Below are 24,757 nucleotides of genomic sequence, written 5' to 3'. Positions count from 1 at the left end.
ACCCTGCCCTGGGAACTGGACAGGTGGTGAAGTCTTTGGTGACAAGCCATTGGGCTGTTGCTATGGTGATGGGGACAGAGGCCTTTTGCCTTGAGCCCGTTTTCTGCATGGCAGCTCTAATGACAGGCAGCCAGCCCTGCTGAGGCCGGAGGGCGGAGCACAGAGGCCCTGCTCCTGGTTGCCATGGCAGCACAGGCCCTCTGGAGCAGGAGGCCCCCACAGAATTCCCCACCGCACACCTGGTCAAAGCAGGAAGTGTTGGGTGGCGACTGAGCTCCAGGAAGCAGGCTAAGGTGTGAGAGAAACAGTCACCTTCAGCCTAATTACTCAAATGCTGTCCCCAGCCACAAGAAGGGACAGGAGCTGTTCTGCTGAGTCTGTCTAGAGGCCGCTACGCTGCACAGCTCACCACAGCTGGAGAGAAAGCTGACCACCCAGAGCCCAGTGATGGCCCTGCCCCAAGCACACCCAGCCTGACCAGGCCTCTGTGGGGAAGGATCCCGGGTGTGGCCCCGAAGACAAAGCTCTCGGGCTTGCTGGGGACGATGAAAAGGAGGAAACCGTGACTGACGTTCCAGCCAGAAACCAGCCAAAGGTGGACCAGTTTTCCAGGCGCCCAGGGCCAGCGTGACCTTTGGCTGGGAGAAGCCTTGGGAAATTCCCGCTTTGGAAACCTGTTGGGGAACGCCGAGGGGTCCCAGCTCACACGAGCTGGCCTCGGTGCCAATGCCGGATGACCGCGCCAGGATGGAGAGCACCAAGAAGGAACAGGTAGCTCTGCCGCTTTGGCTCTAGAAGCCTCTGTCCTGTGTCCCCACATGCAGTGGTTTTTCAACATGAACTCACGCCTGCCGCTCAGAGTCTGAGTTGTGACAGGCTCTTTAGGGAAGACCTGCGGGGAGACTCACGGGCACGGACTTGGCTGGGCAGAAAGGCCCTGCTGCCCAGCAGACCAGGCCCCTCCCCGCTCCGGACTCCAGCCCTGGGAAGTGACCTGTGTTGGTTAGAGGGTCTGCAGAGTTCAGAGCCTGGGGTCTTGCTGGCAGAGCCACAGCCCAGCCACGGGCCCGACTCTACAGCCAATGACAGGTCTCAGGCACCCACATGCCTCCAAGGATCTTTCCCGGGGAACCTGAGGCCATTACCTCCTGGTGAGAACCAGAGATCAGTTACTTTTTCCAAAACAAAGAGAAATCCAGACATCCCCTGAGCCAGCCCTGTGCCCAAGTAGTGAGCAAGGAGAGAGAGCAGGCCACGGGGAGAGGGCCGGGCCCCGGCACAGTGGGGATAGGAGGAGAGGCCTGGGCCTTTGCTTCGGCGTAAGTGGGGATAGGAGGAGAGGCCTGGGCCTTTGCTTCGGCATAAGTCCCTCCTCACGGTCTTCTCTCCTCCTTCTGTGAAACCACAAGGTCAGCACAAAGCGGCTGCTCCTGCTCCTGGCAGAGCTGATGGTGTCAGGAGGAAAACAGCCCGCGGGGTCTGGGTCCTGTAGCCGCGGGCAGCCAGGCGGTGGTCACTGCTACGGCAGGGGTCAGGGAAGGGGCCACTGGAGGCCCCCCGAGGAGAAGCAAGGTGGTGTCTTTGGCACAGCAGAGATGGCAAGAGTGTGAGGAGCCCGTGGCGGCCGTGGGGAACCCTCCAGACTCCGCTGGCCCGCGTCCCTTCCTGTTTGGCCCAGGGGACACGGCTCCACAAGGCAGACTGCTTCTGCTCCAGGGAAGAGGGGGTGCTGGTCCCCGTTCAGGAGCCAGGCTGGCTGCAGAGGGCGAGGGTCACCAACACTTGGGTCCGGGCCCAGAGTCAAACGAGGCAACAAAAACATCAGTCACCAAGATAAATAGTATTTTAATGCAAAAAGTTATGATGAACAGAATACCAACATTCTAAAGAAAGACAGGACGAGTACTACTGACTTTTTACTGGTCTCAGCCCTGTGCTGGCTGCTCGTGTAGCTGAGGGCCAAGGGGGGTCTGGGGCTGACACATCTGGGCCCTCCCCGCCGTCCTGGGGGGCAGCTTGAGTTCAGGGTCACCCTATAGATGTGATTTTCACTGCTGGTCCTGCCCGTGCCAGCCCTGTGTCCCCTGGGAAGTGTGACCCCCCCCCACCCGAGACAGCATTTGGCTTGGAGCATGAGCAGTGACCTGTTCACAGTTTCAAAGTTGTCCCACAGGCCAGCTATGCTGTGCCCACCACAGGCTCCCGGCGGAGAGCGTTCAGGTTGCTTTGAAGGGAACCTAGGGCTGCTGCTCTCTCTTCCCACGCCTCTGGTTGCCCTCACCTTGCTGACCCCCAGATCTCACCTGTGCTCCTTTTGTACCAGCTGCAGGACCGTGTGGCTTCAGGACCATGTTCAGTGACTTTCCCACACAGATGTCAGCTCCGTGCGGTTCCTAGGGCTCCCTGGGCAGGTCCCATTTACGCTGCCCCAAAGTTGGTCCTGGGAACCCCTTGGAATCCTGGCCTGAACTTCCCCCTCCCTCATCTGGACACTCCCCACGAGTACCTGAAGGGTGGGAGACATGGGGACCTCGAAGCACGCAGGTTGGCCACGTGTCAGTTGGCTCTGGCCCCATCACTAAATAGCGGGCCCAGCAGCTTGACCACAGCTCTGGAGTCTGAGTCCGAGACCAGGGTGCCTGGATGGCCAGCCCTGCTGTGGGCTTCTCCCTGGCTTGCAGATGCCACCTCCAACCTGTGTCCTCCCTGGTCTTAACTTCTTATTAGGACACTAATCTCATCACAGGCCCCACCCTCATGACCTCATCTAACCCTGGTCACCTCCCAAAGCCCCACCTCCAAATACCATCACAGTGGGGCTAAGGCAATGAAGGCTGTTTCTCTCTCTCCCTTCCTCTCTCTAAAGTCAACAAACACATGCTCAGGTGAGGGTTAGAAACATAAAGAGCCCCAGAGGCCCAAAGGGGCAGGCAGAGATTTTAGGCAGTCACAAAGACATGCCGGGTGTTTCCATGACCACAGAGTCTCGTACTCGACTTCCCGCCAGTGTGCCACCTGCTGCTTACTTAGACCCTGTGATGACAAAGTGGACAAACATCAGGCAGGGATCTGGTTTCCCAATGACCAAGCCTGCGAGTCGGTCCCAGGGGAAGCTCATGGAAACTCCGCAGGTGCCTGGCAGGTCTGGGAGTGCTGGCCCCTCCCTCCTGTGATCTGGCCTCCTCTGCCTGGACTCCCCCGGCCCAGCCCAGGCTCACAGCAGAGTGGGCCACCACTAGCACATCAGGAAGGGTATTGGCAGGGAGACCGCGTACATGAAGTCCCGTGAGCCCCCAGCCCCCACCACCCCAGGACTCATGTTGTAAATGCTTCCCCTTGAGGGTGGCCGCCACCCCTCCACGTCCACCCCATCTCTGAACTCCTGGGCACAGTGGGGTCCTAGTGCCAACAGCGAGCTTTGCTAATGGCCTCTGAGTCCACATGGCTCACGCTCCGCTGTGGGAGACTAACAACCCCAGACCCAGTGCCCCACTGCACTCTGCCGGCTTCTTGGCCTTGGCTACTGGTAGTGCCCTACTGGACATCCCTCCATGTCTTCCTCACCCGGCTCTCAGTGTGGGCGCTGGCCTGGGGAGGCCAGAGGCAAGAAAACAGGGAGGGTAGGTGGAACATTGCCTACCTCAAAGGCCAACATCCTTGTTCTCCTGGTCCCCTGGTCTGATCCCCGTGTCTCCTGGTCTCCTGGTCTGATCCCCTGATCTCCTGGTCTGATCCCCTGGTCTGATTCCTTGCTCCCCTGATCTCCTGGTCTGGTCCCCTGGTACCCTGGTCTGATCCCTGTGACCCCTGGTCCCCTGGTCTGATTCCTTGGTCCCCTGGTCTCCTGGTCTGGTCCCCTGGTCTGATCCTTGTGTCCCCTGGTCTCCTGGTCCCCTGGTCCCCTGGTCTGGTCCCCTGGTCCCCTGGTCCCCTGGTCCCCTGGTCTGGTCCCCTGGTCCCCTGGCCTCCTGGTCTCCTAGCCCTACCCTAAGAGGTATTCGATCGGAGAGTTACATTACTCAATTTCTGCTTTTCAGCGATCGCTCTGGGCGCTAAGGGGGAAGAGATGACAGGGGTCAAGCGTGGAAGCAGGACTGGGTGCTGTTGCCCGGACTGAGCTGTGAGGAGATGGTGGCTCAGGACGGTGGGGTGAGGCTCAGGGAGAAACAGAACCCACTCTGGACTTGCAGCAGATGGGGCGTGACAGTGGCAACAGTACTTCCAGAGCCGGGGCGGGGCGGGGCTCTACGTCACTCCTGCGGCCCAGTCCTGGGCACCCTCTATGGATCCCGGGAGTTCTTCATGACTGCACATGGGGCGTTGTATCAGCACAGCTTTGTCGAGAGGTGAGAACAACCCCTTTCCTCCTGCCCCTGTGCATTCCCAACCTTGGATGAGCCCCTGCCCAGTCCCAACATCGCATGGCTCACGTGTGGGTTCTGTCCGCAAACCGGTCGTCCACTCCTCTCACTAACAGAGTGTTTATTAAGACGTGTCACGGGCTACACCTTGTTTTGGATGTTTCCATATCTATTGTTTTTTTTAAAAACTAGCCCTGGCCAGTATTGCTTAATGGTTAGAACACCGAAGTGTCTCGGGTTCCCTGGTCAGGGGCACGGACCTGGGTTGCAAGTTCGATCCCTGCATGGGGGAGGCAACCAACCTGTCTCTCTCTCTTTCCTCCCTTCCACTCTTTCTAAACATCAATGGGGAAAAAATACCCTTAGGTGAGGATCAACAAAAACAAAAACAAAAGTCTAAGTGGAAATGCGTTGGTCTATCCTCAGGACAACCTGTCCTGGCCCCTCTTCCCTGGAGAGGTCTGTCCCCTGCTACGCTGACCCGACACCAGCCCAGTGGGGACGGTGTGGTGGCACTCTTCCCGAGAGGAAGTGGCGAGCTGGGCCATGGTGGGCACACGGGAGGGTTCGCATAAGGCCTGCCAGTCAGGCTCTGGAGGACACCCCAGTGCTGGAGCAGGAGTGCAAGGAGGCAGCCCCAGGAAGGGGCCTGGGGTGATGCTTGCTGGTCAGATGCCAGCTGGTGGGCACACTCAGTGCAGCTGAATAGAGAGGGGGCCTCTGCCTCCGCCCCAGCCCGGCCCACTCTGACCTCCCCGAGGGAAGGGCTGGACGTTCCTGGTCCTCTTTGGCCCAGGAGAAGGGCCGAAGCTCCTTGGCCTGGCTGGGCCGGAAGGAATGGGCCCTGCCCTCCCTCACAAAGGGGCTCAGAGCCAGAGGCTGGGAGTTAGTGGCCTGCCATACGTGGTCTGGGGAAGCCACTTGGCTCTGTTTTGGGAAAAAGATCAGTCGTGCCAAGGGCTTTCTCTGGGGTGACCACCGGCCACCGGCAGGAGAGGCATGCCATCCCTTATCTGCTCACTTGGGGACTCCTGCTAATTTTAGCAGGTCTTGGCAGGGGTGGGCATTTCTAAGAAGAGATGGCTTCACACCTGGAGATAAGTTCACACCTCGCGGCGTAGGGATTAGGGGGACATTGTCTGTGCTGTCCGAAGTCCAAAGCCAGCTGCAGCCAGGACTTGCAGGCCCCAAAGCCAAGGATGACCTCCCTACCTTCTGAAGCAACTTTTGACCATAGACAGTGAAAAGCCCTGCCGAAAACCAAGCATTTGGGGGGGGGGGGTGGCTGGCCCTGGGATTGGGGTTGGAGCCCTACCTCCATCAGCTCCCCAGCTCATCCTGCTCCCCAGCCTGCCCCCCAACGCCTCGCCCCGCCCCGCCCCTCACTCTCATTGGCTCACGGGAGGTCTTGCACACACTTGAACTCACCTTACTGACCGAGGGGCGGGGCGGGGGGGGCTCTCCTTGAGTTTTTGGGGTCCCAGCAGCGCACCGGCTTCTTCAGTGCCTGTGGGGCTCCTTCTGTGCAGCAGATTCTTGGGACAGAAATCGTTAGATCAACGTTACAGGTGGACAGCAAATCCAGGTTGCCCTCTGACCAGGTGGTTCAACTTCACGTGGTCTCTGAATTCCGCAGCCGGGACTTTCTGGCCTGCACGCTGCAGAGCCAGGGCCTCACCCAGCCAGTGGCCTGGACACCGGAAGTGGAGCCTTTGGCCGGGGCCTCTGCCGCGTCCACGCGCGTGGCCAGCAGGCGGGCTTCCAGGACAGAAGGGCCGAGGGCGGGGCCTGCACCGCGCCTCCATCGCGTTTGTTTGGGACCCTCGGATGCCTTCCAGTTGGTCCCTGTGAACTGTTCCGTCTTGGGGGAGATGCTGTGACTTCTTGAGCCTTCCCTGGTCTAGAAGATGGGCAGATGCTGGGGCCTCCCCGTGTGCTCGCCACAGGTGTCAGCCTTGTGTAAGCTCTCAGCTCAGGGTCTGGGATGTCCCTGTGAACGTGTGTAAGAGAGGCAGGGGCGAAGCGGTGGGCACGGCCCTGAGACACCCCACCCGCGCTCCCTCCCCGCCCAGAGCTGCAGACCCAGCCCGCTCCACAAATACTGGCGTTTGAATCCGTGCGCCTTCTCCTAGACTGTCAGCCCCTTCCCTGTGACCTTCCCTGGATTTAAATTTAAGTTGTGTGGTGTTGATAAGAGGCAGGGCTCCTGAGTTAGGAGGCGTATTCACAGGAACGCTTCAGGCCCAGGAAACCGCAAACTCACTGTGGCTCTGGTATCGGTGGGCGCTGCCTCAGCCAGCACTTGGAGGCGGCCGGCAGGGTGGCTCAGCACATGTGACGACACCAGGCGGCTCCTGTCTCTCTTACCCATCTGCGGCTTGCTCACAGCTGTTCCCTTCAGCCTTGGCTCCTCTGGCTGCAGGACAGCTGATCCGTCACACCTCGCACACTGTGCTCACAACCTCAGGGGGCACTGCACGTCCCCGCAGGCCCTCTCCTGCGCAAACCAGGCTTCCTTTCGCTCGTCGTTGGCCACATTTCCAACTTTAAACCAGTCCCCAGCTGTACAGAATGGGGTCCCTGTGCTTGGCTTGGCCCAGACACCGCCTGCTCCCTGGGCCCGGGAAGGGCTGCCTTCCTTTCGTGTGCTACCTCCAGCCCAACAGAGTATCTGTGCTGCCTCCTGGCCGGACTCTGAGTGTCCCCACGGACTCTGAGTGGCCACAGCTTTTGTTAAGTATCTTTCCTTTTTGGTCCAAACAGCCAGGGAATCGCAGTGGCCTTCCCTGCGGTGATGTGCGCTAGTGTGCACAGGGAGCAGGGAGCGTGTGCTAGTGTGCACAGGGATCAGGGAGCGTGTGCTAGCGTGCACAGGGAGCAGGGAGCGTGCGTTAGCGTGCACAGGGAGCAGGGAGCCACGCCAGCATCCACACAAGGGAGCAGAGCAGGCCCAGCTCACCGGGGCACGTGGGCATGGCGGCCTGTTCAGGAGGAGCAGCAGCCACTCCCCAGGAGGTTCAGGAGGAGACCCCACCCAGGCCACCTGCACTCTCAGGGAAGGTTGCACTGGTGTGCATGGCCTCGTTCCTGCCAGTGCCCCGGGACCCCCAGGGCCCCGAGCCTTCCGTGCTGTGGACGGCCGCATGTTCGTCAACCAGACACCTAGCTGTCCTGACTGTCCCCGTGCTCTGGGTGCACATGGCCCATTCACACCCTCAGCATCAGTCCAAGAACGTGAGTGACTGGACCCGTCACTGGGTGATGCTGGCTGCCCCAGCCCTTCAGACAGGCTGTCCCAGCTGGTCTGTGTCTCATCCCACCCTCCTGGTTAGTGTCTTCTCCTCCCCTCGCCTCCACATCTGCCCTCTCCTCCAACCTCCAGGGCTAGTCTTCAAACTCCTACTCTAATTGCTCAGCTGGTTTTAACGATGTTGATTTGACATGATCAGTCACCCTGGACCAGGGCCAGAGAGCAAAGGAGGTCCTCGGTGTGCCTGGTCCCTTCCCTACCCAGCTGTGCACCTCCCCCGGCAGGTGGAGCAGATCCTGGCGGAGTTCCAGCTGCAGGAGGAGGACTTGAAGAAGGTGATGAGGCGGATGCAGAAGGAGATGGACCGAGGCCTGAGGCTGGAGACTCACGAGGAGGCCAGTATGAAGATGCTGCCCACCTATGTGCGCTCCACCCCCGAAGGCTCAGGTACTGCCCAGAGCCAGGACAGGGCAGCTCCTCATGCATCAGCTGTCCCTGGCCCCTCTAAGAGCTCTATCCACAGCAGCCCCGAGACAGGTCCCCAGGGGCTGGGCCCCAGACAGGCCAGTTCTCACCTTCTCAGGAACCTGGCTTTTTTCATCTCATATTGAGCTCCCTGTGGTCACTGCCTCCCCCCCCCTCCCCAGTCCTCAGTAAGGACCATTTTACTCATTTTTCAGTGGAGCCCTGGGTTTGGGGTGACTTCCGTTCAAGGCAGGGGGTTCCCATGGACTTTCCTCCTTTGACCTCTTCCACTACTGAAAAAAGTAGTGTCCCAGACACCTGGCATCGAAGCGCCTTGTCCAGCTCCCCTGGCCTGCATGCCTTCCTGCCTCCTCTCCCTGTGGGTGCTGCCCTGAGGCTGACAGGCTTCTCCCTGTGGCTGCAGAAGTCGGGGACTTCCTCTCCCTGGACCTTGGTGGCACCAACTTCAGGGTGATGCTGGTGAAGGTGGGGGAGGGAGAGGCGGGCCAGTGGAGCGTGAAGACCAAGCACCAGATGTACTGCATCCCTGAGGACGCCATGACGGGCACTGCTGAGATGGTGAGGGGCCTCAGCGCTCTGGGAGCCCTGGGCGGGGGCCACCTGTCCTCCTGGGTGGGGCTGGTCCTCAGCGGCAGCAGTGGGGGTGGCCAGGACACCTGGACACAACAGAGGACATTCTGGGTGCTGGAGACAGAAGTCACAGTTGTAGCCAAGGAGATGCCTCTGTCCAAAGCCTGACAGCCAGTGTCACTGTGACAGACCAGAGATGGGCTGGGGACAAGCTGCATCCCAGAGCCGCCCTGTCCCTGGGGCTGCCATGAGCAGGACTCTGGGGGAGGCTCAGGGCCTGAGTCCCCATAAGCAGTGGGGTCAGAAGAGGGACTGAGTGCAGGTCCAGAGCCGGTGTCCTGGGCTCAGCACAAGGCTGGGGGTGGGGGGGCTGCGGCCAGTGCCCTGTGGCCCATCTCTTCCAGCTCTTTGACTACATCTCCGAGTGCATCTCCGACTTCCTGGACAAGCATCAGATGAAGCACAAGAAGCTGCCCTTGGGTTTCACCTTCTCGTTTCCCGTGAGGCATGAAGACATCGACAAGGTGGGGCCCAAGGAGGCTGGGCAGACAGATGGGCGGACATGGACCCCAGACAAAAGCACCCTGGGCTTCCTTCACATGTGGTCCCTTGTTGGGCAAAGCCTTGGATTCAAATTGTGCCCATCACCCGTGCTCTGTGACACTGTGGGAAAGACCGTTAGCTGGTTCTCACTATTTGCCTTAACTTCCCCATAACATTGTACCCCCCTGACAGATTAGGGAGCTAGGGTGAGCGACTGGCCAGGTGGGAGTTGGCTGCACTGGGGCTCAAAGCGGGCAGGTGGGCTCCTCTGGCACGCCAGGTGTCATCGCAGTGCGGGACCCTGTGCTGGGGGCTGTGGTCGTACCTACCTTCGAGCTGGCAAATCAGCCTGGGTTACACACAAACATGTCAGCTAGACACACATACACACACACATCAGCCACATACACAACTTAACTTTCCATTTGCACGTGCCAAGCACACAGACATCTGTGACACGAGACCTCATGACACAGCAGCAGCGGGAGCTGCTTGTCCTGCTAGTTTCCTAGCCCCAGACCCCATGGTACACTGGGTGCCGACTGGTTCCCTCACGTGCAGACGAACCCGATCTTATATGGGGCTGCTCCCCTCCAGACCGCATCCTTACTCTGTGCGTTACTCAACAAACATCCTTAAATTGCTGGGACCCAGCCCTGCAGAAATATGCTCACCCTCAAAGTGGGGTCTGTGGTCCGAGGTAGCTCCCACCCTTCATCCCGCCCCGGCCCTGTCAGCAGCCCTGAGGTGCTCCTCTCCCTGCAGGGCATCCTGCTCAACTGGACGAAGGGCTTCAAGGCCTCGGGAGCCGAAGGGAACAACATCGTGGGGCTCCTGCGAGACGCCATCAGGAGGAGAGGGGTGAGGAGGCACCTGTGCCCTGGCTCCCCTGCCCCCCCAGGGCAGGATGCCAGGGAGGGTCTTCTGGGTGCCCCTCAGGAAGGGGTCTCGGCCTCCCTTGTTGGGCTAGACTGGCCCAGGGCAGGCTGAACTAGACCCCCGGCCCCATCACCACCTCTGTGCCTCTTGGCAGGACTTTGAGATGGACGTGGTGGCGATGGTGAACGACACTGTGGCGACGATGATTTCCTGCTACTACGAAGACCGCCAGTGTGAGGTTGGCATGATCGTGGGTAAGGACTCGCACCCTGCCCGATGCAGGGGCCTCAGCCTCAGGCCCTGCGGAGTGAGGGCCACAGTGCCAGCCGTCAGAGACAGTCAGCACAGGGACCGGGTGCCAGGCACAGCCCCCCAGGTGCTGTGGCCCGGGGCAGGCTTGGGAGCGGCAGGGTGCCCTGATGCTCTTTCCCGGTGGGAAGCATTTCAACACGTGCAAGTCGGTGCATCAGATGGCACACCAGCTGCTCATGCACCTGGCCTGTCAGGGTTTAACTAGAACACCTTATGTGGTAAATTGACCAAACTAGACAGAGTTGTCCAAGTGGAAAAGGATAAGCAAAAGTGGCATCATCTGTTCCTGGACGGTCAGACCATGACCAGGGCCACTGGCCTGCCGTGCCTGAAGGGGAGGCAGGTGGCTGGAAAGGAGGCCCAAGCTGTCCCCAGGGGGTCTTCCACACCCACTGCCGGCCCTTCCCAGTAGCATTCACTGAGCGGCAACCCCCAGAGCAGTTACCTGCTGGCTCACAGGTGTGCGGACATTTTTCTGGAATCTCTGGGCCCTGGCTACCCAGAAAGTTGGTGTTCAGAGTTGTTCGCCTTGATGGGCCCTTCAGAGCCATTCCCGACACCACCTCCTACACGTGTTTGCTGAGCCTGACCTCCCCCTTGCTTCTCACACCCTCTTCCGTTCTCACCTTTCGGGTACAACGTTGTCTTAAGCCCATCACCTACACAGGACTCAGGGCCCTGGCTGTGCTCCCCTGCACTCTCCTGCAGAGCACCTGGGGAGTCGAGTTGGGCACAGTCCCCAGACACCCCACCCTGAGCCCTACAGCCACTTGCCTCAGACACGCCCCTCCTGTGGCAGAGGTGGCAGAGGGCAGCCTGAGGTTACACATGCCCACAAACACTCTTCCTTACTCTGCTCAGGGCTTAAAAACATGTGTATGATACTTACCAAGATCTAAAAATTGGGAGAATTCATATCCAAGTCTAGATTTCTGGTTTTTTTCCACACAAACAATTGGAAGGCCTGGCACCGCTGGGCCCCGAGTCCTGCTGGGCAACATCAGTGCCAGCATTTGAGTTGCTGTCCCTGGAGGCTTTCGGGCCTGCAGCCCACACAGTCACGCTCAGGATGCACTCTGCTGACTTTGCACGGCTCCCTGCAATAGCCTGGGCCCACACTGTGCCTTAATCCCCTCAGGGTCCCCCCTGAAAACAGGGCCTGGGACAGGGAAGCTTAAATGCATGGAAAATGCCAGAAAACAAGAGTGGAGCATTGACAAAATCATAACATCCCACACCCCTCTCTATTTTGCACATTTGACACGTTTCCCTTAGTCCTCCCAACCGCCCAGATAATGGGAGGTGACGGTATTACCATTCCCTCTTGGGGACGAGGAACAGCCCAGGGAGGTGGGTTCATCTACCTGAGGTCACACAGCAAACCCAGGTCCTGTACACCTGGGAGAGACTTCACACAGTGGTGGAAGCAGGGAAGACAGGGCACAGGGGCTTCCTACAGGTGGGATGGTGGGGTGGGGGCATGTAAGAGAGGCGGCTGGGGAAGCGCAGCCCCTGCCCCAGGCCCCAGGTGGGTCAGACACTGCTGCCTCCCCCAGGCACAGGCTGCAACGCCTGCTACATGGAGGAAATGCACAACGTGGAGCTGGTGGAAGGGGAAGAGGGCCGCATGTGCGTCAACACCGAGTGGGGTGCCTTCGGGGACACTGGCGAGCTGGACGAGTTCCTGCTGGAGTACGACCGCATGGTGGACGAGAGCTCCCTGAACCCCGGCCAGCAGCTGTAAGGACCCGCCCTCCCCGCCCTGTTGGCGCGGAAGGGACTGCCACGCAGATAATGGGCTTGTTCTCAAACGGGGCTGAGGAAAAGCAAAGGACAGGCCCATCTCTTCCTCCAGCTCACGCACTGCTCTGTGAACCGGGGACAGTGCGAACTTTAATCCTCAGAAAGGGGGTGTGTGCATAGATGAGCCAGGACCCCCCCCCTTCCGACAGGCGTGGGAAGGCTCTGAGACTCCCCCCGCTGCATTAACTGGGTTTGATCCAGAGTTCCCCGAGGTGCAGATCTGCCCGCGTTCACAGAAGGGACACACAGTAGCATGTGGTGAAGCGCTGCGGGTTCGGGACACCGCCGGTCAGGACCCGCGGCTCGCCTGCTGATCCGCGTGTCTTGTCTGGCTCGCAGAAACCCTTGCTAGGTCTGCAGCAGTCCGTGTACTTCAGGGGGGGACACGGAGGCTCCGCGTGGGGCAGGCGCGTGCCAGGGCGGCGCGCTCCCAGGGCGCAGGGCTCGGGAGCCCTGGCCGCGCCCCAGAGGGGTCGCCCGCCCCCTGAGATGTATTTTCCCACTGTAACTGGCGACGAGCATAGCACCCCGTCACGTGGGAGAAGCCACGAGGACTCGGGTCACAGGACGGTCTCAGGTCCGGACCTGGGGCCGCAGCGAAGCCCCGCGCGTAGTTTCTCGAGCCCCAGTCGTTACGTGAACGAGCGTGAGCCCAGGTTCGGCAAGAAGGGGTCACAGCGCCCCTCGTGGCCGGGCCGGGCGGTGGTGCGGCCCCGGCCTCCGCCGGTCCGGGGCTGGGGGCCTCCCCGCTGGGGATGACGCGAGCGTCCTTGGTTCAGGTACGAGAAGCTCATCGGCGGCAAGTACATGGGCGAGCTGGTGCGGCTCGTGCTGCTGAAGCTGGTGGACGAGAACCTGCTCTTTCACGGGGAGGCCTCGGAGCAGCTGCGCACGCGCGGCGCCTTCGAGACGCGCTTCGTGTCGCAGGTGGAGAGGTGTGCGGGGGGGGGGGGGTGGGGGGGGGTGCGGGGGGCCGAGGATCCCCTGTGGCGCCGGCCGCCGGACAATTGGCGGTGCCCGCGTGTCCCCTCCGTGGCTCCCCACCCGCCGTGGACACCGTCTCACTTCCACCACGCAACTGCCCGGAGGCGCGGCAGTGTCGCCCACGTTAGAGCGGAGACCCTGGGCTTAAAGAGGAGTAATAACCAGGTTACTGCCAGTCGCTGGCGGAATCCTACCTGCCCCCCCCCGTCCCCCCAGCCCAAACCCCAAGCGCTTTGCCTGGGTGAGGTGGACAGGGCAGGGGATGAGGCTGCTGCTGGGGCTGGACACGCTGGCTGGGGACGAGCGACCCTCTAGCGCCGCCCTCCCGCCCCGCAGCGACTCTGGCGACCGCAAGCAGATCTACAACATCCTGAGCACGCTGGGGCTGAGGCCCTCGGCCGCCGACTGCGACATCGTGCGCCGCGCCTGCGAGAGCGTGTCCACGCGCGCCGCGCACATGTGCGCCGCGGGGCTGGCGGCCGTCATCAACCGCATGCGCGAGAGCCGCAGCGAGGACGTGATGCGCATCACCGTGGGTGTGGACGGCTCGGTGTACAAGCTGCACCCCAGGTGAGCCCGCGCCGCCCTGGCCCACCTCCCTCCTGTGGTTCAGGGTCCTGAGGGCGGAGCCCGGCCCCCTTCCCCACCGACGAGGGCAGAGCCCGGCCCCATTCCCCACCGACGAGGGCGGAGTCCGGCCCCCTTCCCCACCGACGTGGGCAGAGCCCGGCCCCATTCCCCACCGACGAGGGCAGAGCCCGGCCCCCATTCCCCACCGACGAAACACGAGGGGAGATGGACGCTCTCCCGGGTCTCTTGTTGCTCATAGATCCAGGTGTTCTTATCTCCTCTTCCTCACAGGCCCTAGGCTTCTTCAGGGCAGCATCTCTAGAGGGTGGGCCTGGGTAAGGCCACGTGGGAGCGCGGGGGGGGGGGGAGGGGACTCCAGCCGTGCGTCCTCCTGCTCAGTTTCCTTTTTTAAAAAATGTTCTTGATTTTTTTTAAACTTTATTGTTGAATGTATTACAGATGTTCCTCATTTTCCCCCATTGGTCCCCTTCTCCCCACTCCCACGCCCCTCCCGCCTTTTCCCACACTGTTGTCAGTGTCCATTGGTCATGCATATAAGTTCTTTGGTTTATTTCTTCCCACCCCCCAACTCCCTTCTCTTTGAGGTTTGTCAGTCTAGCAACCAATTTGTACTTCTTAATCCCTTCACCTTTTTCACCCATTCCCCCAACCCCCCTCCCATCTGGCAACCAACAAAATGTTCTCTCTGTATCTATGAGAATGTTTCTGTTCTGCCTGTTCATTTTGTTTGTAGATTCCATTGCCGACAGATATGTATTCATTGCCATTTTGTTTGTTCACATATTTTATCTTTTTCTTCAAAAAGACCCTTCAACATTTCATATAATAATGGTTTGGTGGTGACGAACTCCTTTAACTTTTTCTTGTCTGGGAAACTGTATGGCCAACGATTCTAAGTGACAGCTTTGCAGGATAGAGTAATCTTGGTCGTAGGTTCTTGCTTTTCATCACTGAATATTTCTTGCCACTCCTTTCTGGCCTGCAAAGTTTCTTTTGAGAAATCAACTAACAGTCTTATGGGAACTCCCTTGTAGGAAATAACTGCTTTTCTCTTGCTGCTCTTAATATTCTCTCTTTGTCTTGAACCTTTTGCATTTTGATGATGATGTGTCTTGGTGTGGGCCTCTTGGGGTTCATCTTGTTTGGGACTCTGTGCTTCCTGGACTTGTATGTCTGTTTCCTTACCAAGTTAGGGAAGTTTTCTGCCATTATTGTTTCAAATAGGTTTTCGATTTCTTGATCTCTCTCTCTCTTCTCCTTCTGGTACCCCCAAGATGAGAATGTTGGCATGCTTGAAGTTGTCCCAGAGGTTCCTTACTCTAGCCTCATTTTTTTGGATTCTTTTTTCTTTTTGCCGTTCTGATTGGGTGTTTTTTGCTTCCTTGTATTCCAAATTGATGGTTTGCTTCTTGGCTTTACCTACTCTACTATTGAATCTGTGTAAATTATTCTTTATTTCAGTTAGTGCTTCCTTCATTTCTGACGTGTGCATCCTTCATTTCTGACTGGTCCTTTTTAATGCTCTGGAGGCCCTCACTAAGTTCATTGAGCATCCTTATAAGCAGTATTTTGAACTCAGCATCTCTTAGGTTGCTTATCTCCATTTCACTTAGTTCTTTTCCTGGAGTTTTGTTCTGTTCTTTCATTTGGGACCTGTTTCTTTGTCTCCTCATTTTGGCTGCCTCTCTGTGTGTGTTTCTCTGTATTACTTAACAAGAGGTATGGAGCTATCTGAGACCAGATGCTGCTTGTTTGAAAGAATTTAGGAAAACCTGAAGCAGGATCCAAGACAGGCCAATCCTATGGTTAAGCAACTGGCAATAGCTTGGGTGGGCCTGAAAGTTGGGTGGGGTGGGGCCTCAGGGAATCACCAGGGTGAGGCTACCAGTGTGAGCCAGGTTGCTGGAGGCCCAGATATGGCGGCTGTCTGCCGCCCCAGGGAAGGGCTCGCCGAAGGAACAGAGGTCTCTGACAGCACGTTTGTCCTGGAGAAATCTGCCTCTCCAGCCCTCGCTCCACTGCCAAACAATTCAGCTCTTTCCTGTATGTCTCTGGTGCCCCTCGAGCTGCCTCCCCTCCAAGCTTAGAGGGAGCAAGTTCGATAAGTCCATGTGCGGGCCCTTTAAGAGGAGCTGCCTAGGGCTCCAGCCGCCTCAGCCTCCCTGAGCCTCAGTTCCCGCTGGTTTTTCCAGCCAGAAGTGATGGGGACTTCTCTTCCTGGCACTGGGCACCTGGTGTGGGACGGGGACCCCTCAGTCCTCAGAGAGGACCTTCCCAGCCGAGGTGTCCTGATTTTTATCCGCCACACGTGGGTGTGGGACCAGCTTGTCTGCCTCTGCCCCTCCTACCAGTCTTGATGCAGCTGCTTCTTTAATTCCGTAGTTGTAGGACTCCCATTCAGCTCGATGTCAGGCAGTTTTGAATGATGGTTGTTCTGTAGTTTAGTTGTAACTTTGATGTGGTTGTGGGAGGACGCGATACCGCGTTTACCTACCCGCCATCCTGACCAGAACTTCCTGCTCAGTTTCAAGGAGCGGTTCCACGCCAGCGTGTGCCGGCTGACACCCAGCTGTGAGATCACCTTCATCCAGTCGGAGGACGGCAGCGGCCGGGGTGCGGCTCTGGTCTCTGCAGTGGCCTGTAAGAAGGCATACATGCTGGGCCAGTGATAGCAGCAGCGGCCAGGCGCGGAGGAGGCTGTGGTGTGGCTGGTCCTGGATGGACTCCAGGGGACAGTGCTCCCCACAGGTGCAGCCAGCCTGGCCTGCCTCCTGTCCCCGCTGCCACCTGGAGATGGGTAAGGCCCGCAGGAGAATGAGGGTGCCTCAGGCAGGCCAGCTCATCCTGAGTGGTCATCCAGCTCTAGGGCCCTAACTGGGTTACGGGCTGAAAGAGCAGAATGGAGATCCCCAAGACTTCTGTGTTTCTGCTGGAATCAACCATCCAGAAGGGAGTTGCTGGCTCAGGACTTTGTTGGAGCTTTTGGTTTGGCTCAGCCGTGCCTGGGCCCCACTCTGGGGAGGCGGTGCTCCGTGGACCCTGCTGTGGCCTAGCTTCCCTGGGAACTCAGCCCACATGGTGAGGCAGACCCAGGGACCTGGCCAGACCCAGGCCTGGTCTCCACAGGGGGCGGAGGCTGCTCATCACCAAGGCCTCGCCAGGCCGCTTTGCCTGGGGCTGGGGGGTGAGATGGGAGGGGACTAGCTCCAGTATGGAGACTTCGTACCAGGAGGCCTGAAGATGGCAGCCTCTTCCCGCCCACACCGCCATCCCTGGGTGTTTTGTGGTTCTGGGATCCACCCTCACAGGAGGCCCCCAAAGGCCCTGTCCAAGGGTCCAGGAAGAGGAGGACAACCCCACCGTGGGGCTGCCACACTAGCCCAGCAGCACTCGGCCCAGCCCCCAAGGGACCACCCAACCTCCATGTGCCACACCAGCCTCTTCATGCCCAACCTGGGACTGTGTGGCTTTTTTAAATTAAAAGCTTTAAAAGTTTAGAAAATGGCCTGTCTACCGTTCCTTGACTTCTGTGCATAAGACTGTGGGACAGTATATAGACATGGTCACGGGCACTAGTTTCCTACAGCCAGGAGTGCAGGCAGAGTGCGGACGACGGGGCAGGCTGTGGGAACAGGAATGGGATCATTTGGGGGTGTCAGAGGTACTGGACTTGCCCAGGCCCCCCTCCCGCCTGTGAGATTTGGGGTGTGGATGCACCGATCTAATCTGCAGCAGCTCTGAGGTCTCCGAGAGCCCCAGAAGTGCTCAGAAGGGAGCAGGGCTGGTCTGGGGGGGGGGAGGGGGGGCTGGTCCTGCCTCAGGACTGTCTCAGCAGGGATCCCTCTGTGTCACACCTAAGCCCAGTTACACAGAAACACATAATTGTATGATTTTCAGTGAAAGTACCCAAATCTGAATCACTTGTTTCCTTCGGAACTTAGCTCAAAGTTGTGATTTTGAGCAGGCTGTCCTCCCGTTTTCCCGTCTAGCACTGCTCCTGGTCGCTAGTCCTCTTGAGTTAAATTGTGCACCAGTGTCTCGGAGCCCCAGTTACTCTGCTACCTGATACACCGTTGCAGAGGTCTTCAATAGAAGTTACTTCCTACATGTCCTTATGTTACAGTTCAGGGCATTGTATTGCTTTTTTAAACTTCTCTGTGTGGGTAGGTTACATACCCTGTGAATTTCACTTTGGGAGTGTAAAGGAGGTGTTGTATTTACCTGTTACACAAAAGCGTTGGGTCTGACAGGCCAGAGCCTCTGCTCCACTTGCTGGGCCGTCTGCATCCCTCACCCCATCCGGCAGGCAGCAGGCAGGGCCATTCCTGCTCCAGCAGGTCCCCCACTTCCCATGCCTGCTGTGCCCTGGGCCTCCTCACATGGCGGCTGAACCCTGCATCAAGGGCTCATGACCCACTTCCTTGGGGGGCCAAGCAGCTGTTTTGGATCCAGGCAGTGCATCTGCCCTGAAAACCTTACATGCAGGTTCTTTTGGGGTCAAAGCCAAGTAGCGATGTCAGGCCAGAGACCATGCTCAGAACCACCACTGCCCGCCCAGGCCCAGGGCCCCAGGGCCATCTCCCCTCTTGGGCTGGGCAGGTCTGGGCAGGTCTGGGCTGGACCTGCAGCAGGGACAATCAGATGGAGGTGACAGGGGCCCCTTGTTCAGCACTGTGAGTGGTGAGAGCTGAGAGCCTGCTGCTGAGCTCTCAGGAGGCCTGGAGCCCAGCACTGCCCGGATGGTGGACACGGCTGTTACATGTCAGGGGCCTAAGGGTCACTGGAATGTGGCTGGAATCTGTATGGGGCCCTGTCCTCCCCCAGCCCAAGCAGAGGCTGCCAAGTTTGGGTCTGTCCTCTCCTCCTGTCCTTATTTGGTGCTGCAGGTGATAAGGCTGAGACATAAAGGAGTCTGTGGGCCCCTCGGGGCCACCAGGCTGCCACAGAGAGGATGGTAAGTGCCAGGTTGGGGGCTGGGGGCTGTCCTTCGGGGTGGGAGAGCAGAGCAGCGACTTCTGTGCCTGCCTAGCCTGCAGAGGTGGCCTCCAGGGGTGGGGAGAGGACCCTGACCCCGGCTCTCCTGGGACTTCTCCTGGGACTGCTCCATGGGGGCGTCTTGGGGAAGCCCCGGAGCAGACCCCCTCCCCACCCACACTTTGCAGGCCAGCAGGAAGGCGGGGACCCGGGGCAAGGCCGCGGCCACCAAGCAGGCCCAACGGGGCTCTTCCAACGTCTTTTCCATGTTCGAGCAAGCCCAGATCCAGGAGTTCAAGGAGGTGAGCGCCCCACCCCACAGCGCCCTGTCCCCAGGTTCCCCTTCCCTGTCCCTGCTCCCCCCACCACCAGCACTCCCTCACTTCCCCCTCACTGGGGTGGGGGCTGCTACCACCTGGAGATGGTGCTCCCCCCCCCCAGGCCTTCAGCTGCATTGACCAGAACCGAGATGGCATCATCTGCAAGTCAGACCTCCGGGAGACCTATTCTCAGCTGGGTGAGCACACCTACCTCCCACCCAGCCCCACCTGCTCCCCCAGGAGCCCGCCGAGAGGGGCCAGGCCTCCTCCCGCCCTCCGCTAGCTGTCTAGGGTCCCACACTTCACCTCGCCCCCATAGTTGCCTCCCAAAGCCTAGCCCTGGCTGGGCAGGAGGGGGGCCACCTGAGCCCTGTGGGGACACCTCACTCCCCGCTACCAGGGAAGGTGAGCGTCCCGGAAGAGGAGCTGGATGCCATGCTGCAGGAGGGCAAGGGCCCCATCAACTTCACTGTCTTCCTCACCCTCTTCGGAGAGAAGCTCAACGGTGAGCCTGAGTCAGCTCTGGACCCCCTGGTAGGGCAGTGAGCTTGAACCCCACCTGGATCCCCCTGAACCCCACCTGGATCCCCCTGAACCCCACCTCGACCCCGCCTGAACCCCACCTCGACCCTGCCTGGACCCACTAGAACCCTGCCTAGACACCATCCAGATCCCACCATCTCTTGCCCACCCAGAGGACGTGGGGCCCACCCCTGCATCCCAGACCCACAGGCACGAGTCACCCCAGGTCCCAGCTCGGTGTTGGGAAACGTATCTCCAGCCTCCACTCCCAAATCCCAGTCTTCTGGCAGGCCTGCCCACCTCAGAACCTTGATCTTGGCCTGTCTGAGCCCCAAGGGACGCTGTATCAGGAAACACTTTCCCACCTCTTCTGGGATGTGGGGGGCTCCCCTTGCACCCTGGGGTCCTCTGGGGAAGCCCTGGAGGCTGGCACCAGGGGTGCTCACCTGTTCCCTTGGCCTCCCAGGGACAGACCCCGAGGAAGCCATTCTGAGCGCCTTCCGAATGTTCGACCCCAGTGGGAAGGGCGTGGTGAACAAGGATGAGTAAGTGCGAGCTGGCCAGGCAGTGGTGAGGCCCCTGGGGTGAGCAGCCCTTCGGAGCCCCCTCTGTTTTTTGGGGGTTACCACCTGAACCATGGGAGCCTTCATCCCTGACCCAAGTGGCCACCCCCCTCAAGCTCTTCCCCTGCTCCTCACTCCCCCAGGTTCAAGCAGCTTCTCCTGACCCAGGCAGACAAGTTCTCGCAGGCTGAGGTGAGGATTCCTAGCTCCTTCGTGGGGTGCTCACCCCACAGGGCGCTGGGGAGGCCTCAGTGACCCCTGGCGCCCAGCTCTCTAGAGGAGGGTGTAGGTGGAGTCAGCAGGGGAGGGGCAGCTACAGGGGCGCCTGCAGCACCGGGAGGAGGGTTCGCCGTGCGGGGTCGGGTGGCACAGGGAAGAGAGCGAGCATCCAGGGCCAGGCTGCCGAGTCAGACAGCAGAGTCAGACTGTGCCTCTGACCGCACACCTCCAGGTGGAACAGATGTTCGCCCTGACACCTGTAGACCTGGCGGGGGACATCGACTATAAATCCCTGTGCTACATCATCACCCACGGGGACGAGAAAGAGGAGTGACTGAGGCTGTGGCGAGACTCGGGGCCGTGCGCCAGCCACCTCAATAAACGCTGTTTCCAGTGAGCCCTGTGTGGTGGCCTCTCTGTGACGAATGGGGTGGGGACCGGCCACGGGAGCTGAGGGCCAGATGCAGGGACCACCCACTTTTCAGTTCCCTCCATACCCATACCACCCAGTTTACAGATGGGGACATGGAGGCCCGAGAAGGGTGGGCATTGTGCCTGAGGACAAGCTCTAGGAGAGAGCAGAGTTCGGCCAGCTCTGCCCTCCTGGGACCCCTCCCGCACAGCCCCTCTCAGCACATGGTGGGGTGTGCTGGGCCCTGTGAGAGGCGCCGGGGAACCCTCTGAAGACACAACCAGACTACCTTGGAGATGCAGGCGAGGCACCGTGACCCCAAGGAGGTGCTGGGGTACCTGCGGGAAACCTGCTGCGGGCTCAGGGTTAAGGGTCAGATGGCTGCAGAGGGTGGGGTTCTTCGCAGAGGATAGCAATGGGGTGGGGGGCTGGAAGCAGACATGCATCCATCGGGGTACTGGAGAGCAGGGGGACCTGAAGTGTGGGACCCTCACCAGAGTGGGCACACAGAGCCCTAGTCTGGACAGGGACAGCTGAGCGAGCCTCCTACCCTCCCTCAAGCCCCCCCCCCCCAGGGGCTGACCTCATACCCTTCCTGGAGGGCCGGCGTTTTTGTGGGGAGAGGTGCTCAGTTTTGATTTGTATCTGGGACTTGACGATTTTAGTCACCACATTGACACTTGAGTTGGGAAGTTCTCTTACTATTGCTTTTCAGTAATCACAAAAGTCTTGGTCCAGAGAACTGCCCCTCGACTCCCCTAGGGTCCCTGCACAGGTGTCCAAGCCAACGGCCCTCCCTGGGACATGTCCAGAATGCCCTGCCCTGGGCTCCTGGAGGACCTTCCACGGCTCTGCCTCCTTCTCTGCCAGGGGCTCACATTCAGTCCGAGGGGTTTGCAGAGAACCACTGTCCAGCCCCAGGCTCCCATCCAAACCCTCCTGCCCTCCCCCAGTGCCCTGCAGGCCCTGGACGCAAAGGCTGGCGTCCCCAGGGGCAGCACAGGCCGCACAGGGCTATGGGAAATGCACCAGCTTGGGAGGCCCCAGCAGACGCGTGCCCAGGACAGCGCTCATGCCAGGGCAGGTCCGCTGGGCCCACAGGCGACCAGATTGCGAAGTAGAAGGGAGAGAAGGTCGATCCTGCTGCGAAGCAAGGAAACATTTTTCTCCTTCCTGTTCTTACGGCATTTCCTTTAGAAAACTTGCAGTTGCGTGTTCTTTCCCTACCTCTTTGTGCAAATCCACCCAAAAGCTCAATAAGCCTCTGGCCAGTTTTACAGCAGGACAGCTCCCAAGGTCGGGCCATTGCTCTGCAGGGGTCACCTGCCTCCCAGTTTCCTGGGAGGTGGGAGCCGAACTCGGGGCCCAAGCCGGCTCCGGTGGTGACGGTGTGAGAAGTCTGTTTCCCTATGGTCCAGTCCGGGCGAAGAGCCAGCCCAACTGCGGAGGGCGAGGCAGGTGGCCCGTCCCCGAAGGACCAGGCCCGTTCTCCTGGGAGCAGCAGGGCGGGTGCACCTGACTTCTCCCATCGCTGTGAGGGCACTGGTTCTGGTTTAACGCTCATTCAATAATAAATTTGATTTCTGTCTCATTACTTCTGTGGAGAGATTTTCCATTTTGACTCTTCCCAGCAAGGCCTGGCTCCCCCCACAGCTGCAGCTGTGCCTTGGGGGCAGGGCTCAGTGGCCTCCATGGTCAGGGAGCGTCCAGGCCCCCGTTGGTGGCATTTTTGTATTTTATCCTGAAACCCCTTCAGCTCCCAGCCAGGGCCCCAGGCCCTGCCCTGCATCCCCCCCTGCCCCCCGCAGTCCAGGCTGTCGCTCACACAGGCTGAGGCCAAAACCCCGTTTCAGCAGGAGGCTCTGAGACTTTGCTCGATGCCACTCAGCAGGAACGCGGGAGAGAACAGTACATAAGAGGTCAAACACACCCCTTCCTTTGCTGTGGGCCTTCCAGACACTGCTGGTCACTTCTGGTCACGGGCTGGGGTGTGGAGATGCAGAAAGGAGCGCGTGTCTCACAGTGGTCTGACAATTCCCTAGCAGAAAGTGGGGTGAGGGCCTTTGAAATGTGGCAAGCTTCCCGCCCCTGGGGCCACAGCTGTGTGCAAAGGGGCAAGCACGGGACAGGCGAGGTGCTGTGTGTCCTGTAACACAGCAGTCTAGTGAGTGATGAGGGTGTCAGGAATGTCCAGACTCCCCGGAGGCTGACACCAGGAGCCTCTGCAGACCTGAAGTCTGCCCACCGGCCCTGGTCCCCAGGAGCCAGCACCAAGGACAGGGACAGGAGAGGGGCAGCAGCCTCAGGGCTGAGAACCCCCCTGCCGCTGCCCTCCGTGGGTCCCCTCCCTCTCCACCTGCTCTGCCCTTCAGTGCCCTGTGCCCCAGGGGCTGGAACAGCCTCTGACCTCCCACCGGCCCTCCTGCTATCTGTGGAGCATCCCCACAGGGACAGGCGCTGACGTGAGAGCTGCAGGCTCCAAAATAGAACCCTATCAGCCCTGCCCACCCCCTGCTGTGCAGTCAGCAACACCTCCCCTCCTTCTCCCAGGATCTGCCAGGCACCCCGCTCACCCCTTCTCAGCTGCACACAGCCAGCTCTGGCCTGGTCTGAACCAGCCCAGGTGCCCACGCTCCGTTCATAGCCCCTTCTCATGGTCCTGCCCTCAGCACCTGCAGGGTCAAGCAGCAGCAGCCTTGCGCCACAAGAGACTGCGCTGGGGTGGTCACTGCCCCCGGAGGGACACAGAACAGAGGCCACAGGCCTGCAGGGGACAGAGGCCCAGGCCCAAGACCAAGTGACAGACAGGGGAGGGGCCACCCCTCCTGCCCGTGTTCCTTCAGGGCTCTGCTCTTGTAATGAAACCTACTTTTGCTCAATAAAGTTGGTCTGTGACTTTTTATTTTATTATTTTTTATCCTCACCAGAAGACATTTTTGCATTTACCTTCAAATAGAGCGGGAGGGAGAGAGGAAGGAGAGAGAGAGAAGCATCGATGTGACAGAGACACATCACATCTACTAGTTGCCACCCACACGACCCCAACGGGGGCCGGGGACAAACTGCAACTGAGGTACGTGCCCTGAGCTGGAACCAAACTCGGGTCTCTCTGGTCCGCGGGCCGACGCTCTAACCACTGAGAAAACTGGCCAGGGTGGTTTCTGTGACTTTTTAAAAAATAGGTTTTTCTTTATTTTTTTATTTTATTTTTTATTTTTATTTTTTTGTGGTATGTGCCCCTAGTGGGAACTGAGCCCGGGACTCTCTGGTCCACAGGCTGACGCTCAACCGCTGAGCCAAACCGGCCAGGGCGGTTTTTATTTATTTTTTAGAGAGGGAGAGATAAAAACATGGATGTGAGAGAGACACTGATCTGCTGCCTCCTGCCCCCCGCCCCCGGCATCAAGCCTGCAAGTCCCCCCAACCCCTGCCTGACGGGGAATCGAACCAGGGCCTCCCAGCCCACGGGACACGCTCAGTCCACTGAGCCACACTGGTCGGGCAGTTTCTGTGACCTTTGATGAAGACACATTCCCACCACAGGCCTGACCTGGGGAACAGACACTGCTGGCTGCCTGGCCCGGGGGCCTCGGACCTGCCTGGGCCCCTCCAAGCCAGTTTTACCAGCTGCCATCTGTGTCACCTCCACAGGGACCTCCACAGCCCAAGACTCCAGCGGCTGGCCTGGCCCCAGGACCCGCCACAGCTTCCTGCTTCCACCCTGCGAGGAGCAGCCTGGTAGTGCACAGGGTCACTTCACAAGCCCAGCACTGTCCCCTTCCCAATACCACTGATGCCGTGTCCAGTTGGTGGGGGTCGTTCCTGGTAACAAACCCTACAGAGGCCTAGGGGCCCAGACCTCAGCTGCACAAAAGGCAGCTGGCACCTGGACCCATCAGCCCCATGGACTGAGAGGTCCCGGTTAATTCCTGGTCAGGGCATATGCCCGGATTTCGAGCTCCATCCCC

General features: G+C 59.5%; 2 protein-coding genes across 3 annotated transcripts; both read left to right on the top strand.

Annotated features, from left to right (window-relative positions):
- Positions 1 to 210: 210 nt before the first annotated feature.
- On the top strand, positions 211 to 16,499 carry GCK (glucokinase). 2 transcript variants are annotated; one of them, XM_036246530.1, is made up of 10 exons: positions 211 to 771; positions 7,896 to 8,058; positions 8,501 to 8,655; positions 9,072 to 9,191; positions 9,976 to 10,071; positions 10,244 to 10,343; positions 11,958 to 12,141; positions 12,984 to 13,139; positions 13,525 to 13,758; positions 16,304 to 16,499. In XM_036246530.1, exons 1-10 carry the CDS (start codon positions 727 to 729, stop codon positions 16,446 to 16,448), a joined length of 1,398 nt encoding a protein of 465 aa, XP_036102423.1. In that variant the 5' UTR covers positions 211 to 726; the 3' UTR covers positions 16,449 to 16,499. The 2 variants fall into 2 exon arrangements, with proteins under 2 accessions (XP_036102423.1, XP_036102422.1); XM_036246529.1 differs by having other exon boundaries at positions 7,896 to 8,102; positions 8,419 to 8,655.
- MYL7 (myosin light chain 7) lies at positions 16,447 to 20,766 on the top strand. The gene is made up of 7 exons (XM_036246531.1): positions 16,447 to 16,576; positions 18,942 to 19,055; positions 19,195 to 19,270; positions 19,474 to 19,578; positions 20,062 to 20,140; positions 20,302 to 20,350; positions 20,610 to 20,766. The coding sequence occupies exons 2-7, from the start codon at positions 19,020 to 19,022 to the stop codon at positions 20,709 to 20,711; spliced, it is 447 nt and encodes a 148-aa protein (XP_036102424.1). The 5' UTR covers positions 16,447 to 16,576; positions 18,942 to 19,019; the 3' UTR covers positions 20,712 to 20,766.
- The last annotated feature ends 3,991 nt before the right edge of the window (positions 20,767 to 24,757 follow it).

Source organism: Molossus molossus, unplaced genomic scaffold (genome assembly GCF_014108415.1).
Source record: "Molossus molossus isolate mMolMol1 unplaced genomic scaffold, mMolMol1.p scaffold_m16_p_7, whole genome shotgun sequence".
Taxonomy (NCBI): domain Eukaryota; kingdom Metazoa; phylum Chordata; class Mammalia; order Chiroptera; family Molossidae; genus Molossus; species Molossus molossus.
The sequence above is the reverse complement of the archived record's forward strand: the minus strand, read 5'-3'. Positions and strand labels throughout refer to the sequence as shown.